At 54.2% G+C, this 15,663-nt stretch overlaps 1 protein-coding gene and 1 pseudogene across 2 annotated transcripts in view; both read left to right on the top strand.

Annotated features, from left to right (window-relative positions):
• Window positions 1-954: 954 nt before the first annotated feature.
• The window catches only part of ARHGEF10L (Rho guanine nucleotide exchange factor 10 like), a 97,189-nt gene continuing 82,480 nt past the window's right edge, over window positions 955-15,663 (top strand). Inside the window, exons 1-3 of one of the 2 annotated variants that reach the window (XM_087820203.1) lie at window positions 955-1,132; window positions 7,329-7,514; window positions 8,240-8,279. In XM_087820203.1, the coding sequence (XP_087676329.1) occupies window positions 1,099-1,132; window positions 7,329-7,514; window positions 8,240-8,279 (260 nt within the window). In that variant the 5' untranslated portion in view covers window positions 955-1,098. The remainder of the gene's footprint in view (window positions 1,133-7,328; window positions 7,515-8,239; window positions 8,280-15,663) is intronic. The other variant, XM_016216070.2, reaches the window with a different exon arrangement.
• Window positions 5,411-6,744, top strand: LOC107541777 (large ribosomal subunit protein eL30 pseudogene; annotated as a pseudogene).

Here is a 15,663-nt window from a genome sequence, read left to right as displayed (position 1 = left end):
AGTCCAGGGAGGCCATGTGATTAAAGGAGTGAGAGTAGGGCTCGGGGGTCAATACCCTCTGACTGATTGCTAGTGTTGTCCCCTGTTCCCTTGCCTCTGTGACCTGGGGCAGTGCCTTACTCTTCTTAGCCTTGGTTTCCTCATCTGTAAATGGAATAATGCAGATAAAGCTCCGCTTTATGAATGTTGGCATCTCTCTTCCTTTCTGGGGGAAGCCTTGGGCTTGGAGTGGAGGGTGGGAATCAGCCCTGAAGGGTGAGGAGGAAGGGGCTGGCATTAGACTCTCTGGCCTGGGGGGAAGAGCCTGAGTTTCTGCATCATCAGAAAACTGCATTTAAGGAGCAGTTTGCACAGGAGCCTGGGCTGGGCTCCTCCTTTCTTCCTGCTGTAAAATGGGTATATGTTTCCCTGCTCCTTCCTGAGTGGTTCTGAATGAGCCTGCAGGGAGGAGGTAGCTGCTGTGCAGTTGCTGTTTGCTTTTGCAGCATGCAAAGGGGCCTGCAGACATTTTCATTGGCTTTCCCAAGCCCTTTGCTGGGGATACAATTTTAGTCCTGAGACTTTCCAGTGTGGGGCTAAAAGGCACAGTCTCACACTTAGTGGAGAGCAATTTGCATTCAGTCAGAATTGACCCAGCTGATCTGTTTCTAGGAATGTGCCCTTGGCTCATGCATCCCTTCTCTCAAGGTGCTATGTATGGAGGATGTTAGTTGCTGCATTGTTTACAACATCAAAAACCTGGAAACAGCCTCCGTGTCCATTGGGGGGGCTCCTGAGGGTCCTTGGCATTGGTCAAAAGAAAGGCCAGTGGTGGTTGGGGCTTTCTGGGAAGCTGGGGTTACTGTTCTGCAGCTGCTGTTTTTTCTGGGTTAATGATTTATGATGGGCGAGGGCTGAGCCCTCTCTGGGCTGTGCTGTGCTCCTGGAGCTGCTGGGGAAGGAGTGTGAGAGCTAGCAGGCTGGAGTGCGCGGGTCGTGAGTCAGTGACCCCTCTCTGTTGCCAAAGCTTTGGCCTTGGACTTCATCTAATTAGACTTCTGGCCTTCTTTCCACAGGCGAGCTGCTAGGACGGTGCCGATCTGAGCTGGACTTCGTCTGATGGCTTCCTCCAACCCTCCACAGACTGCCATAGGTACTGTACCCTAGGCTTCTTGCACTTCCCCCCTCTGAGCAGGGCTGTGGGGGCTAGAGAGGGCCACCAGCTTGGGATCAGGCTGACCCCGGGGTGTGAATCTGGCTCTGCTGGTTGTTAGCTGTGTGACCTTGGCCAACTGACTTTACCCCTGTGGTTTCTGTGTCTGCAACAGGGAAATAATAATTTCCTCCTCAGAGTGGGCTCTGGACAAGGTTTGATTCTTTACCTGTGTCCTTAAGATCCCCTGAAGAGATGGGCAGAGCCCACCTGGGGAAAGAAGTGGGCTGGCAGATGAAGCTTTTGAATTGAGGGTGGGGACCCAAGGTTTGCTGGGAAGGGGCTGGGCCATCTGGCACCTGTGAAGGTGCCAAGGTCAGGTCATCTAGCAGCGGTAGGCCTTCTAGAGTTGGCATAAAATAAAAACCAAAAAACCCCACCAAAACAAAAAATACTTATGCTAATAAAATTATTTGTTCATCTGGAATTCAATTTGACATCCTGTGTTTTATCTGGCAACCAGGGCAGTGGGGCCTCAGACACAGCAGGTGGAATCCAGGCCCCACCCAGGGGGAGCTGGACCCAGACCATTTCACCCCCTGGGCCTGGCTTCCTGTCCTCTTGCCCCCATCGGGGGAGGCAGACATCAGAGTGGTAGCGAGGAGGGCATTCTCGTCAACCTGACCTGCCACTGCCACTTGGATGACTGGGTGTCTCTGTGGCTCCATTTCATCACCCATTAACCTGGGGATAGTAACAACACCCTCTCTTGTGTTGTTGCAAGGCTTAAATATAGGTAAGGCTCTGGTGTGTGGTCACTGATCGATCAGTGAATGGAAGCTGTTGTCACCGTGGGGCGTTGGCAGGATGCTGCGTGTGCGGCGTGCTCTGCACTGAGCCGTGTTCTTCTCCGGAGGGTGGGGTCAGCACAGCGGACCTGCCTTCTCCACAACAGTGTGGCTTCCTGGGTCCCGGCCTCCTGGCCTCTCTGGGGTTGGCTCTCCCGAGGACGGGGGTTGTCCAGGAAAATTAAAGGTGTGTGTGGCCAGTTCTGGCTGTGCCACCTGTCCAGATGGGTGGGAAGGGCTCAGTTCAGCTGTCAGTTATCCAGGGATGGGCCTCCTGATTTTTCCTTCTGACAAGGAGTGATGTCTGATTGCCTGGGTCTCAGGAGCCTGGGAACAGCACTGGGGACAAGGGCATCTCCTGATTCATGACTGTGACTTTGGGTCCCAGGATGCCCCGCCACCCCCCGGCCCCTGCTGCCATGATCACCTTGCATCCTTTCTCCTACCTACCTAGGGGGCCAGACGTGGAAAGAGAACAAATTCATTTTATGATTAAATCCATTCAGTTCCATCCAAGAAACATTTGATGGACATTTATTGTTCCAGCTCTGTCTGATATCGCTGGCTAGTTTCATCTGGTCGAGCCAGGCTCTTGGCCATTTTTGGCCTCTTTGGGCGCTTCCTGTCGTCTTACCAAATAAAATTCAGATTCCCTGAAACATCTCTTCGGTCATCTTATAGCCCCTTCATTCTTGCTCACGTGTTCAGCTCCACTGGGCTCCTGGATGTTTGTTCTTGGCACCTGCTGTGGCCTCAGCTGGGAACACCTGTCCTCACCTGGTCCTGTCAGACTTCTGCTCATCCCCAGGGCTCTGTGCAGGGCAGCCTTGTGCCCGAGGCCCCTGCTGGCCTGAGCCCCCTCCTCTCTTTCAGCACCGGCTCACTCTCTGGGGTTTTATGTTTTTTTCCTGTTGCATCTGCCTGCCTCACCCCTCACTGAGCTCCTTGACATTGATCGGTCCCATCTTCTCCCTGAGCCTCCTGGTCCAGGGGCTGCTGGACCAGTTCTTTGGATGTGGGCGTGATTGTGTTGACTGATGGGTTAACTGAGGCCGTTTGTGCTCTTAAAAGGAGAAGGTGCGGAAATGACCCGAGTCCCTGGACATGGTCTGGGCCTGGCCTGTGAGTGGGGAAGGCCTGCCCATCTCACCCCCAGTCAAGGACTGGGCTATGACTCAGGGCAATAGTAATAATAACAATAATAATAATAATAATAACGTGATGATGACGACGTAATGACAGTGGTAATGAATAGAGTCATCATCATAAGAATGGCTGACACTCAGTGAGCGCATACCTGGCACCAGGTGCTTTATGTGTATTAGTTCACATAAGTATTTGTGTAAACAAATATTGTGAGGGTTCACTGCTATTACCCTCATTTTACAGACCAGGAAACTGCAGCTTGCAGGGTAAACTAACTTGACCCTCACACAACCAGTGAGCTGGAGAGCTGGAGTCTGACCCAGGCGGCCTGACTGTAGTCACTATAGTGATACCGGCCAGTGTAAAGGGAAACCCTCCCAGTCATTGTCTGCCCAGCAGATCCCAGTAGGCAGGGACCAGGGCGCTGAGCCCCCTTAGTCAGGATGGGCCTGTATCCTATAGCCCAGAAATGGTGGGCAGGGACTTTGTGGTCATTTGTTTCAATATTTTTTAAATTTTAAAAATCCCCACAACCCATAGACATGACAACTGGAGTGAGAGTGTGTATGTGTGTATGAATTCAACAAATACTTATGTGCCTACCATGTGCTGGGCACTGTACCAGATGCTGGGGTTACAACAGTGAATGAAATAGGCAAGAATACCTGCCCTCATGAGGCTGTTTTCTCATAGAGGAGACAGACAGTAAAATAAATGAAACTTTGAGCATGTCACATACTCGTAAGGGCCACAGAGAAGAGTAAAGCAGGCAAGGTTAACAGGGAGCCCCAGTGTCTCCATGGGCAGGTTGGGCCAGGGCAGTCTCGCTGGGAGATGATATGTGATAAAGACCTGAAGGAGGGGAGAGTAGAAGACAGACACCTGGGGGAAGATCATTCTGGACCCTGGAGCTGAGAGGGTCAAGATCCTGAGGCAGCAGCCTGTGTGGAGCATTCATGGTGCAGCAAGGAGAACAGTGTGGCCGGAGTGGAGTGAGCGAGGGAGCAGTAGGAGGTTCTACGCACACATGTCAACACATGCGCACAGACATGCACACATGCACACACACACACATGCACACACATGAATAGGGCTGCATACACACATTACATGAAGCTGAGACAGTTTTATATATTATATTAACTGAAACAGAAGTGTAAAAGACAATATCAAAAGTAATACTAAATGTGATTTTATGAATATTATAATATTTAAAAACATCTAAAATAAGCAGTTCATAAACAAAACAAAATGCTGCCTGAGAGTCTCCTAATTGACTTTATGGCCCCCCAGGGGGTGGAGAACTATCACTTGAAAACCACTAACCTGGCTTCCCACTCAGCCCCTGCGTTTCCCTTGCTAATGCATCATCACGGGGCCAGGTGTGCAAGGGCTCAGGCGACTTCCAGGAGGCAGCAGGGCTTAGTGGAAAGAGTATGGGGCATGAGCAAAGCCAGATCTGGGTTCAGATGCAGCTCCCCACTTATTAGCAGGACACATCACTTTAGCTCTGGAAATCCCTGTGGCTCCATTGCGTGAAAGGGGGGTGGTTGTGAGGCTTCAACAGGGAGCTCCATGGGGCACATTTTAGGCTCTCAGCTGTGATTATTTCTCCACACCTGGGGAAGGAGCTTGTGCCCAGAGGAGTCCACCTGCTGATGTTGGCCCATGGAGTCTCCAGAGCTCCCAGGAGGGGCTGGGTCCCCACCTCAATGGCCTCCACCTGTCATCATCCCATAGCAATTGGGGAGGGAGGGTGAGCTTTCGGTTTCTGCCGCAGCAAAGCAGCTGAGGAAGGGGCTTCTTGCATTTGATATATTTGCACCTAAAATGTTCTGCTCTGGAGGCCCCCAGGTCACCGTGCGGGGAGGGATTGGATTTTTCTGGTCAGAGAGACTGCTGGAATCAGATCTGTCCATCTGTCTGTCTGCTGGTCCATCTACCCATCTCTCTGCTCCATACACCTCCCTGCCCATGCACTTGTCTTCCACCCGTGAGCACACATGGACCAGGCAGTCCTGTCCTCAAGGATCTCAGGCTGGGAGGGGCGGTTGTTACAACAGGTGCTATTATGTAACACAAATACCAGGCACGATGCCCAGCCCTCCATCTACCCGGCAGTTCTCAAGGAGGGGCGATTTTGTCCCTTAGGGGGCACTTGGCAATATGGGGAGAGGTTTTTGGTTGTCAGAGCTGGAGGGTATTACTGCCTTCTCGTGGGTGGAGGTCAGGAGTGCTACTACAGGGCCCTCAGTGTCCCCACAACAAAGACTACACAGCCTCGATGTCAGCGGTGGCGAGGCTGAGAAACCTGACCTACATCTCAGTCCATGTGCACGTTGGCCTCATGGGGTAGGGGCTGTTTTTATTCTTCAGGGGAGGAAACCAAGGTTCAGAGAGGTGCAGTGACTGCCTCAGAACCACACAGCTGGAAGGGGGCCCAGACAGGATGGGCTGAGTGAATGCTTGAGGTTCTGTCCTGCCTCAGATTCTAGGGACGAAGCCTGGGGACCTCAGCGGGTGAAGTGGGAGGAAAGGCAAGGGCTTGTTACACTTCAGGATGAAGAATCTATTCCTTTACTTGTTTATGAAAGTTGCTGGGCTCCGACCCGGGGCCAGGCCAGGACCTGGCCCGTTAAAGGGGCCCCAGATTGGTAGGGGAGTGAGAATGGGCACAAAGCACACCCTTACATGCTCTACAGGAGTGGATGAAGAGAGCAGGGGGCTAAGACAGAGAAGGGGGACAGGGCTTCCTTCAGTTAGGGCGGTGGCTGGGGTCAGGGGCGGGGAGAGTCCCTCTGTTTGAACTGAGTTTTGAGGGGACAACAGGAGGACATGGGCAGGAAGGGGGTCTCCCAGGAGGGAGGGACAGGGCGTGAGGCCGCACTGGGCAGACCTCCACGCTGGGAGCACGGCCCCCTAGCCCTGCCCCAGCCAGTCTGTGCCCTGGCACCTGAGAGCTGGTACCTTCAGGCTCCAGACACTTCCAGGCAGCTGTGTTTTATGGCAAATAAAGTGCAGGGTGCAGAACGGGTCTGCATGTGCTCATTGGCACACATGCAAAACTCGCAGCCATATACGCACACATGGAAGCACACACGTGTGTACCTGCACACGTGCAGACGCATTTAAACAGCTCCCTTGTTGCTTTCTCGTTTCCCCGGCCATCTTGGCGGCTGCTCTTGGTTGGGGGCCATCCTGCACCTAAGGCAGGAGGATGGTGGCCGCAAAGAGACGGAAAAGTCACGGAAGTTGATCAATTCCAAGCTCCAACGGGTTATGAGGAGTGGGAAGTGCGTGCTGGGGTACAAGCAGAGTCTGAGGATCAGACCAGGCAAAGCGAGGCTGGTCATCCTCATGAGCACCTGTCCAGCCTTGAGAGGTCTGAAATGGAGCCCTAGGCCATGTCGGGGTCCGTCACTGCCGTGGCAATGACATTGAATTGGGCACAGCGTGTGGAAAAGGCTACAGAGTACACACACTGGCTGCCACGGACCCAGGTGATTCTGTCATCGGTAAAAGCACGCCAGAACAGACAGGTGAGAAGTAAATCGTGCAAAGCTGTCCTTTATTAAAAATGGCCAGAGCTTGGTTTAAAAAAAATAAATATAAAAACAAATCGCCTATTTACTTACAAAATAGGAAAATAGAAAACAAGAGTATGAAAGACGCATTCAAGGACAGATGCACACACACTCACCGTGGAGCTCGCGCGCTCCGCCTCTCCGTCCACCCCTATCTGCTGATTTTTTTAGTTTTTATTTACTTTTTTCCTCACCTGAGGATATTTTTTCCATTGCTTTTCAGCGAGAGTGGAAGGGAGAGAGAGAGAGAGAGAAAGAGAGAGGGAGAAAGACACTGATTGGTTGCCTCCCGCACACGCCCTGGACCAGGCCTGGGATCGAGCCTGCAACGTGCCCTTGGCCCGGAATCGAATCCAGGACCCTTCAGTCTGCAGGCCGACGCCCTAACCACGGAGCCAAATGGGCCAGGGCAATCTGCCTTAGAGCTCTAACCCAACCACAGGACACTTCAGGGGCACGGAAGGCCATCTGGCCTGGGCGTGGGTTTAATCTAGTCTCTGGGAACTGCTCTCGATCCCTCGCTTAGACCTGCAGAGCTGCTCACCCATTTCCAGCCACCTCCCCCTTGGCCTACCCCTGGGACCCTGCAGCCCAGCTAATACTCCTCCTCCCTTCCAGGGGATCAGCTGGTTCCTGCAGGAGGCCCAGGCCCCTCCCCAGAGGCGGAGGACGACCCTGGAGAGGCCTTTGAGTTTGACGATAGTGATGATGACGAGGACACCAGTGCGGGCCTGGGTGTCCCAGGCGTTGCTCCAGAGTACACAGACGCCCCACTGATCGATTTCGACGCTGCCCCGGTCACTGGTAAGGTGCTCTGGGAGCCTTGGGTCCTCCCATTTCCAGGCCTCTGGGCTGGGGTGGAGGCTCCCTGCTCCCAGTGATGCCTCTGGTCCCTCTGCTGTCCCCAGAAAGCAGGAAGGGAGAAGCCATTGGGAAGAAGCTGCATTCCATTGCCTCCCCTGGGAACTGGGATTCCTCGCATTCCTGCAGCATCTGGTGTGCTTTGGCACATAGTAAATGGAAGTGGTTGGCCCAGCTCTCTGGAGCCGCCCCCCCCCCCCCCATAGCTTCTCCCAGGGAATCACATCAGCCAGAGGAGCAGCCTCCCTTTAGTTGGGATTGGAGGGCGGGTGGCCCTGGAGGCGGGAAGGCCCTGATAAGGCTGGTGTTAAATGGCAGCTTCTGGGCTCTTGATTTTGTCATCTGGGAAAGACTGGGGACCGGACTAGCAGGAACTTCCTGCAGCCTTGGGGACAAGGGACTCCTTGAGGAGCTGGGGGTGGGGGGCAGGCCTAGAGCAGGCAGGGCCGCTGGTTCTGGTTGGAGTTGGGATGTGGGCCATGGGGGTGCGGGTGGGGGCGGTGCACGCAGGACAGGTAAGGGAGCTTGATGACAGTGAAGAGGCTGGGAGAAGGGAGGCGGGCCCTGCAGGCACCCAGGCTGGCCAGGCCCCGTCTCTAGCACCCCTGGGGAGTCCACCGGCAGCCTCCGGCCTGACGGGCTGGCTCTCCCTCTGCTCTTCTCCACAGGCGCAGACCCAGACCCAGCGGCTGCACTGCCCCAGACAAAGTAAGTGAGCCTCCTTCCTTCTTTTTTGGTGGCTGGAAAAAGAGGAGAGACTGGGCAGGTGGTGTGGGAAAAGGTGGAGCTGCAGCCAACATGGCTCAGGACAGGCCTTTGGGTAAGGAGGAGCGCAGTTCGAGATCCCTGGACCCGAGGGAAGAGATCAGTCCCTAGAATTCACCCACGTTACTCCAAACCCTGGCTCTGCGCCTTGCTAGCTGTGTGGCTTGAAGGAGTCCTATGGATTCTTTAAATGTAAGTCTGTTCATGCACAAAATGGAAACAGTGAAGTCCTCACCTAGCTGGGTCATGGCTGAGACTTAGATGGCTGTCTGGTGTTCAGTGCAACGCCTGGCCCGTTGTCTTTGCCATCGCTGTTTGTTTTGCCAGCACCGTTCCCGTGACTGTTGTCGGGGAACCCGTCCTTCTCTATATGGGAGCCTGTCTGGGGCACAGCAGCCTGGTGGTTAAAAGCCTGAATTTGGAGGTTACTGCCTGGGTCTGACTCGGCCCCAGCACTGGCTGTGGGTCCTTGTGTAAGTCACAATCCTCTGGACTTCGGTTTTCTCATCTGTAATATGGGCCGCTGCTTCTTCCTTAGAAAAACGCGTTGTTCGGTAAGAGGCCCAGCATCACAGCAGGCACCCGGTCAAGGCGGTTACTTTTGCTACCCTTCCCTCTGGGGTCTTGGGCAAGTCAGCTCTGGGGTTGCACGGCACATTTGGGGGTTGGGGCCATAAAAACTGAGGCCTCTCAGAGCTTTACTTATTGCTGCTCACTGCTTGGCTTTGGAGACATGGGTGCTTAGGGAGTCCCCTTCTAAGGGAAGTGTTAGTGGTCCATTCAGGCCCTGGAGTTTATGGCCAGGGAGGGATGTTTGAGACTTCCTTTGTCTTCCAGGTGTGAGTTGGGGGGAAGGCTAATTCTCAGGCAGGTGTTGCCCAACTGGAGGTCTCTATGATGCAGATGTGGCCCTGGACCCCTGGAGCAGAAGGCAGTCCTGGATTCAAATCTCTGTCCACACTTGTATGTGCTCTTTCGTCACTGGGAGTGGGCGGACCCTGTGTGATTAAGGCCCCATGTGGGAGCTGGCTTTTCCTCCCTGATCAGGGACCTGCAATGAATCAGCAGTCCTGTAGTACTGGACTGGGGAGATCTGAGATAGCTGTGATCTCCCAGGATGACAGCCCTCCAGGTAGGCTGGGAATGAAGCTGCCCGGAAACTCCCAGTCTGGTAGGGAAGGCAGACACTTCACGATGGGACAGAGAAGGGTGCCCAGGGAACTGGGACACTGGCCCGAAGGAAGCCATGAGGGGGTCTTGGTTGAACAAGAGAGTGTAAATTCACTGGTGGGAGAGGGGAGGAATGAAAGGAGTACCCACATGGAGGAAGCTACTGGGCAGAGGCCAGGCTGTGTGCAGCGAGCACCCTTGGTTCTTTCAGGCCACCCTCCCAGAGACTCCATTCCCTACCTTGGGGTCAGGAGCACAGCCTGGCCTATCCCTGCCCACCTGCTTGCCGTGCCCTGGAGACCTGATGACTGCAGCCAGGTTGTGTGTCTGGCTGGTGCCACGCTGAGGCCATGACCCAGTGGTCCCCAGAGCTGCTGCCTAGTTGTTTTCATCAGCCCACTGGTCGGGACAGCTCAGGGTGGGCCAGGCGTTTGTGAAAGAGGCCTGGTCCTTTAATCCTCCGCCTGCCACTCCGCAGCACTACCCCTTGTCCTATAAGTTGCCCTGGAGCAACCCCAGCTCCCTTGCACACCATCTCCAGGAGGCACCAGGGCCAGAGCTCTGGAGTTCAAATCCCCATTCAGCCCCTCACGAGCTGGGTGCCTTTGGGCTGCCTGTGAACCTCTCTGAGCCCCAGTTTCCTCATGAGTAAGATGGAAATAATAATACACATCTTGAAGCATCCTGAGGAATAAATGAGACTGATTATGGGAAGCACGAAATACACACATTGTGTTCACTTCTGCTCCCACCTCCTGTCCAGTTTGGATGGCTCCAATGCATTGGGGCTGGAGGGACAGAGACCGTGTGCCCAGTGCCTTGGACTCCTGGGCTGGGCCTGCATTGCCACGACTGGAGTCTCACCCACAGCAGGCATGGATAGAGATCACACTTGGGTTCCTTTAATGGGGACAGACATTCATGGGACATGAGACTCTGCCCAGCATTGATCACAGCAGGAGTCCTAAGAGGCCTCTGTTCAGCCCCTTACTTTTACAAATGAGGAGACTGAGGGGCAGGACTGCCCAAGGTCACACTCCAGCGGCCCCCTGACTCCTTGTCCAGTGCTCTCCACCTTTCTCCCAGCTTCATCCCTCCCTTCCAGGTCTTCATTTGCTTTGGTTCCAGCCTCTTCCCAGGCTGGTGATTTTCCACTCGGAGTCCTCTGGGAGGTGAATCCATCCAGATCATGTTCCTCCTCCTTGTTACCCAAGAGAAAGGAAAAAACCCCTTGCTTTTCTTTTTAAACTTCCCTAAAGGTAGTCATTAAGCAAACACTGCTTTAAAAAAACACACAAATCTTCAAGTGGAGGACATTTCACCTCTTGTTACTGCATTTTCTCTGTGGCTCACCTGCCCAGGGTTTGGAAATGGCCTTGGGCTTTGCCTGGCTGCCCACCTGGCCTGCAGGGAAGGTCCTCACAGCACAGCTAGAGTAACTGCCCAGATCCAGGCAGAGCTGCAGCGGCAAAGTGGCCTCACTCCTCCCAGGGCCCTTGGAGGGAAGGAGGCAGGGCCAGTCCTCACCCCCGCTCGCCAGCTGGTGGCAGGAGCCTGGCAGGTGAACTGAGGGCTGGGGGCTGGCTCTTCGAGGGTCTGGGAGCCCTGGCTCTGAGCCACAGAGCTGGCTTCAAGCCTTGCCCTGCTGTCACTAGCTGTGTATCACTGGGCATGTGGCTTCCTGTCCCGAGCCTCACTTTCTTAATCAGTAAAATGGAGATAATAAGTCTCCTTTCTCGCAGGGCTCTGTGAGGCGTACGGAAGTTAACATTTATCCCATGCTTGGTCTGGCTGGCACATACTGGCTGCGCCAAACATATTTACTGTTGTTATTCTGGGCCCTGGTTTAGATTTGGTTTTAGAGGGAGCTGGTTGGGCTCTGTCCCCTGGGAATCCGACGGGCCTGGGTTTGGTCCAGCTCTCACCCACCAGCTACCCCACCTCCAGGAGTCTGCACAGGTGGGGGAATTCCACCTGCCAGGCGGGCGGTGTAATTCAAGTCCAGGGGTGCTGGGTCTGTCTCTGGCTTTGAGGCATGTGGATTTCCTGGTCCCTTTGCCTGCTTGGTTGGGCTGCCCAGAGGAGGAAGCTGGGCTGCTATGGGGTAAACAGAGCTCCTGGCATTGCTGGGGGGGTGTCATGCCAAGGACTGTGGGGTGAGTTTTAGGGGTGGACTACCCTGCTCGACCACTAAGCTACCCTGCAGGGATGCGCTGGGGCTCCAGGTTTGAGCCCAGAATCTCAGACTCTAGCTCATGGTGGGGTTGTGTGGTTAACTCCATATTAATGATCTGATTGTTTGTATGTTTATTAAAGTAAGACCTTTGCCTGCAAGCAGATGCTCTCTAGCTTTTGGGAGAGTTGTTTCTGAGCAGTCGGGATGTCCCGAGCATCCCAACTGGGGAGCCAAGCAGAGTGGACTCAGAGCTGCCTGTGTGATTCTGGGGGAGGCCCCTTCTCTTGAAATGGGAGCAAAGTAAAAGCCAGCGCCCGCCCCTGTCGCCTGCACTGAGGTACTGTGATGGCAGAGGGATGAAGAAGTGTCTTCCCACCTGCAAGCCAGCCCCAGGGGGGCAGCTTGCTGCTGTGTCTTCATTCTCAGGGCTTGGCGTGGTGTCAGGCACAAGGCGGCTGCCGAGGACATGCCTGCTGATGGGTGATGGGTACTGATGGATGGAAGGACGGGTGAGTGGGGCCTGAAAGGTGAGCTTCAGTGTCTCCGTGAAAATGAACAGAACACAAGCAGCGTGGAAATGGAATCTCTGAACCTGGGCTCTGATTCTGGCGGCCGCCGGGGGCGGGACAGAGGCCGGCAGGAAGGGAGGCTCAGGGCCGTTGAGTGGCCGAGGCCACACGGTCATAGTCCCCTGATCCTGCCGATGCTGACAGTGTAGGCTGCCATCTACTGAGTGCTTCCTGCACATTATGTCATCTCCTGGGCACAGCAGCCCCGGAGACAGGGATTGCTGATCACTTCCATTTGCAGATTAGGAACTGAGGCTTGGAGTTGGAGTGGTTTACCCAAAATCTGGCAGGGCTGGTAAATCGCAGGGCTGGAGCTTGGCCTGTCTGACCCTTGGAGCCCGCAGGGTTGGCCTTTCCTGGCAGACTTTGCAGCCAGTACACTCACAGCCAGCCTGAGCTCTCGCTGGGGGAGCTGCGGGGGAGCTGGGGTTGAAAGAGTGGCCTTGGGCGCCCAGTGGTCGCTGGCTGCCTGTGTTTTCCTGGACACGCCTCTCACCCCTCACTCAGAGCACTTGATGTGGACTCCGGCCTCCTGGGGAGTTGTTTGCTTTTCCTGCCCTGTTCACTGCCATCCCAGAGGGGCCCCTGCAGTCTCAGCATTTCCTGTTGGGTCAGGCCTTTGGCTCCTGGCCCAGCTGTAGGGACTCACAGTGGCCCACTGGAGGTACCAGTCCTGCCCCACCCTGAGCTTATCCAGACAAGATGGATGGGCCAGCATCTCTCACCCAGACCTGGACCCAGAGGGAAGCAGCTCGGCACCTGGATTCCTGGAAGGGCCAAGGAGACCGTTCTCTGTGGATGCATCTTGGGCTGACAGCGTCAGGGTGAGAGGAAGCCAGACTCAGGGAAGCAGTGTTTGCACAGAATGGAAACAAGCTGGAGGGCCTGCCTGCAGCCTGGCCTTGGCCTTGTGGCTCCCGAGACCTCTGGGTGGGGAGCAGGGGGAGCAGTTGAACAAGGGTGGAGTAGCCCCAGCCCCCAGAGGAAATTCTCCCTGGGGAGTTCAGTCATGGAGTTATCACTCAAGGTTTTCTGTATTGCTGCAGACCCAGCCTGGAATTGTTTGGAACCCTGGGCTTGGTCAGAAACTTGCCATTTCCCCAAATCCAAGTATTCATAGCCTTTTGTGTCCTGCCCTACAGGGCCTATGTGGGCAGTGGAGTCCCTCATGGGAGGGTTATGGGGCCCCCTATTCTACTGAAGATGCTCTCTGGCCCTTTGCCAGTCCCTAAATTGGAAGAGCTTTATTTTTCTGGTTTCCTCTTTCCACCCTGGTTAAATGCATTTCCATATCTGAGCTATGGCCTTTGGGTCACAGACCCTTTGAGAATCCAGTATAAAAACCACACTGTCTCTCCCCTGAAAAAGCTACACCTGCTCATTTGCGACATTGAGGGCCCTGTCAGGAATCTGGTGAGGTCGATCCCTGGGTCCCTGTAGCAATAGGACTCTGCCGTCTTCAGCTTTTATCTGTGCCTGGCACAGAGAAGCCACAATACTAATAGCTTGCACATGCATGGGCTTTACAGTTTATATAGCCTTACTACACACATCTCATTTTGATTCTCACAACTGTGGTAGGCAGAAGAATGCCTCCCTCTTCCCCTCCCCCCCCGCAAAGAGGTCCATGTTCTAATATCCACAGCCTGTGAAATGTTATCCTACATGGCAAAGGCACTTTCCAGACGTGATTACATTAAGGATCTTGTGATGGGGAGGTTTTCCTGGATTATTCCTCTTGATCCAATGGAGGGAGGAAAGAGGGTCAGAGTCAGAGAGAGAGCGAAAGATGCCTCACTCTTGACTTTGAAGATGAAGGAGTGGGCCACAAGCCAAGGATTACAGGCTGCTTCCAGGGACTGGAAAAGGGCAAGGGAGCGGGTTTTGCCCCGGGGTCCCCAGAAGGAGCGCAGCACTGCCAATGCCTTGCTTTAGGCTCGTGAAACCCATTTCGGACTTTGGACCTCCACCGCTGTAAGATAATACACTTGTGTTGTTTAAGTCACTGAGCTTGTGGTGATTTGTTACAGCAGCAATAGGAGACTAACACAAGGCCCTGGAAAGAGGGAATTATTATGGGGCACATTGTGCAGACCAGAGAGGTGCAGTCACTGGTCCAGGGGGCCGGGCTGGCAGGTGGTAGCACTTGGGCTCAAAGCCTGAGGTCAGATCCTCTGTTTACTCTTCATCTGCAGAACCCGCTGCCCACCCAGGACAGTGTTGGGGGCTGTCCTTGGCCTGTATTCTGCTGGTCGGCTGGTGTCCTCCCTGCCCTTGATCTCCATTCTCCATCCTCTTAGGGTACAGATCTTTACCGAGCACCTATGATGTGGCAGGCACTGCAGCAACCAGGCAGACAGTCCCTGCCCCTGGGGGCGGGGTGGGGGGCGCTGACAGTCTGTGCAGGGTTGCGTTATTTTCCTGAGCCCGGGGGCGGGGGGCAGGGGGTGGGGGTGAGGAATGGGCTCTCGAGCCAGATAATAATGGCCTGCATGGAATCAGAACTTGTTATTGACCATACCCTGTTCTGAGAGTTTTATCTGCCTTATTTCATGAGTCCTCTCCCAGGCTCTCCCAGGCCGGCCCTGTCAAAATCCCCACTTTACATATTCAGAAGCAGGCGCAGAGAGCACCTGTCATCAGCCAGAGGTCACAGAGCCAAGCTGAGATGAGGCAGAGCCCCATTGGCTCCCAGAACCAGTGTTGCAAACCTCTGCCCTGCCATGTCCCACAGGGATCTGGTTGGGACCCCACCCGCTCTACATAGCAGCCCCATTGCCTTATCTGCCACGTTTCCGCTCCGTAAAGTGGAACAGGAGACCCGCCTGATGAAGCCTTTGGAAGGATGAGATGAGATGTCAGAGCAGATGCTCAGTCAGTGAGATGCCCTTTATCACTGTCCCCAAAGGGTGCTGGTCTGACTGGGGCAGACCAGGGCACAAGCGACCCGTGTTGGCCAATGCATTGCTTACCATTTCCTTAGATGTGTTTTCTTTCTCCCATTTTTTTGGTTACTAATGGTTATACATGTTTGTTGTAGAAAAGTTGGAAAGCACAGAAAATGATAGAGTAAAAGCAAGATTTAATTCTACCACTGTGCGTTTCTGTCCAGCTGCTTTGCTCTGCATATATACAAGTGAATGCACATTTATTTATAGAACTGTGGTTTTATTACACATACTGTTTCATGGTGCATTTTGTGACCTAATTACATAGCAAGAGCATTTTTCCATGGGAACCTGTGTTCTTCTTCAAAACCCCATGTGGTTCCTGATAAGTTATTGCTGGGGCCCTGGCCGGTGTGACACAGTTGGTTGGGCGTTGTTCCATGCACTGAAGGGTTGCCAGTTTGATTCCTGTTTGGGTCACACGCCTGGGTTGTGGGCTCGATCCCTGATGGAGTGCATACAGA

The sequence above is a fragment of the Miniopterus natalensis genome, chromosome 9 (assembly GCF_054644295.1).
Source record: "Miniopterus natalensis isolate mMinNat1 chromosome 9, mMinNat1.hap1, whole genome shotgun sequence".
Lineage (NCBI taxonomy): Eukaryota > Metazoa > Chordata > Mammalia > Chiroptera > Miniopteridae > Miniopterus > Miniopterus natalensis.
Note: the sequence above shows the minus strand (reverse complement) of the source record. Positions and strands in the feature narration are given on the sequence as shown.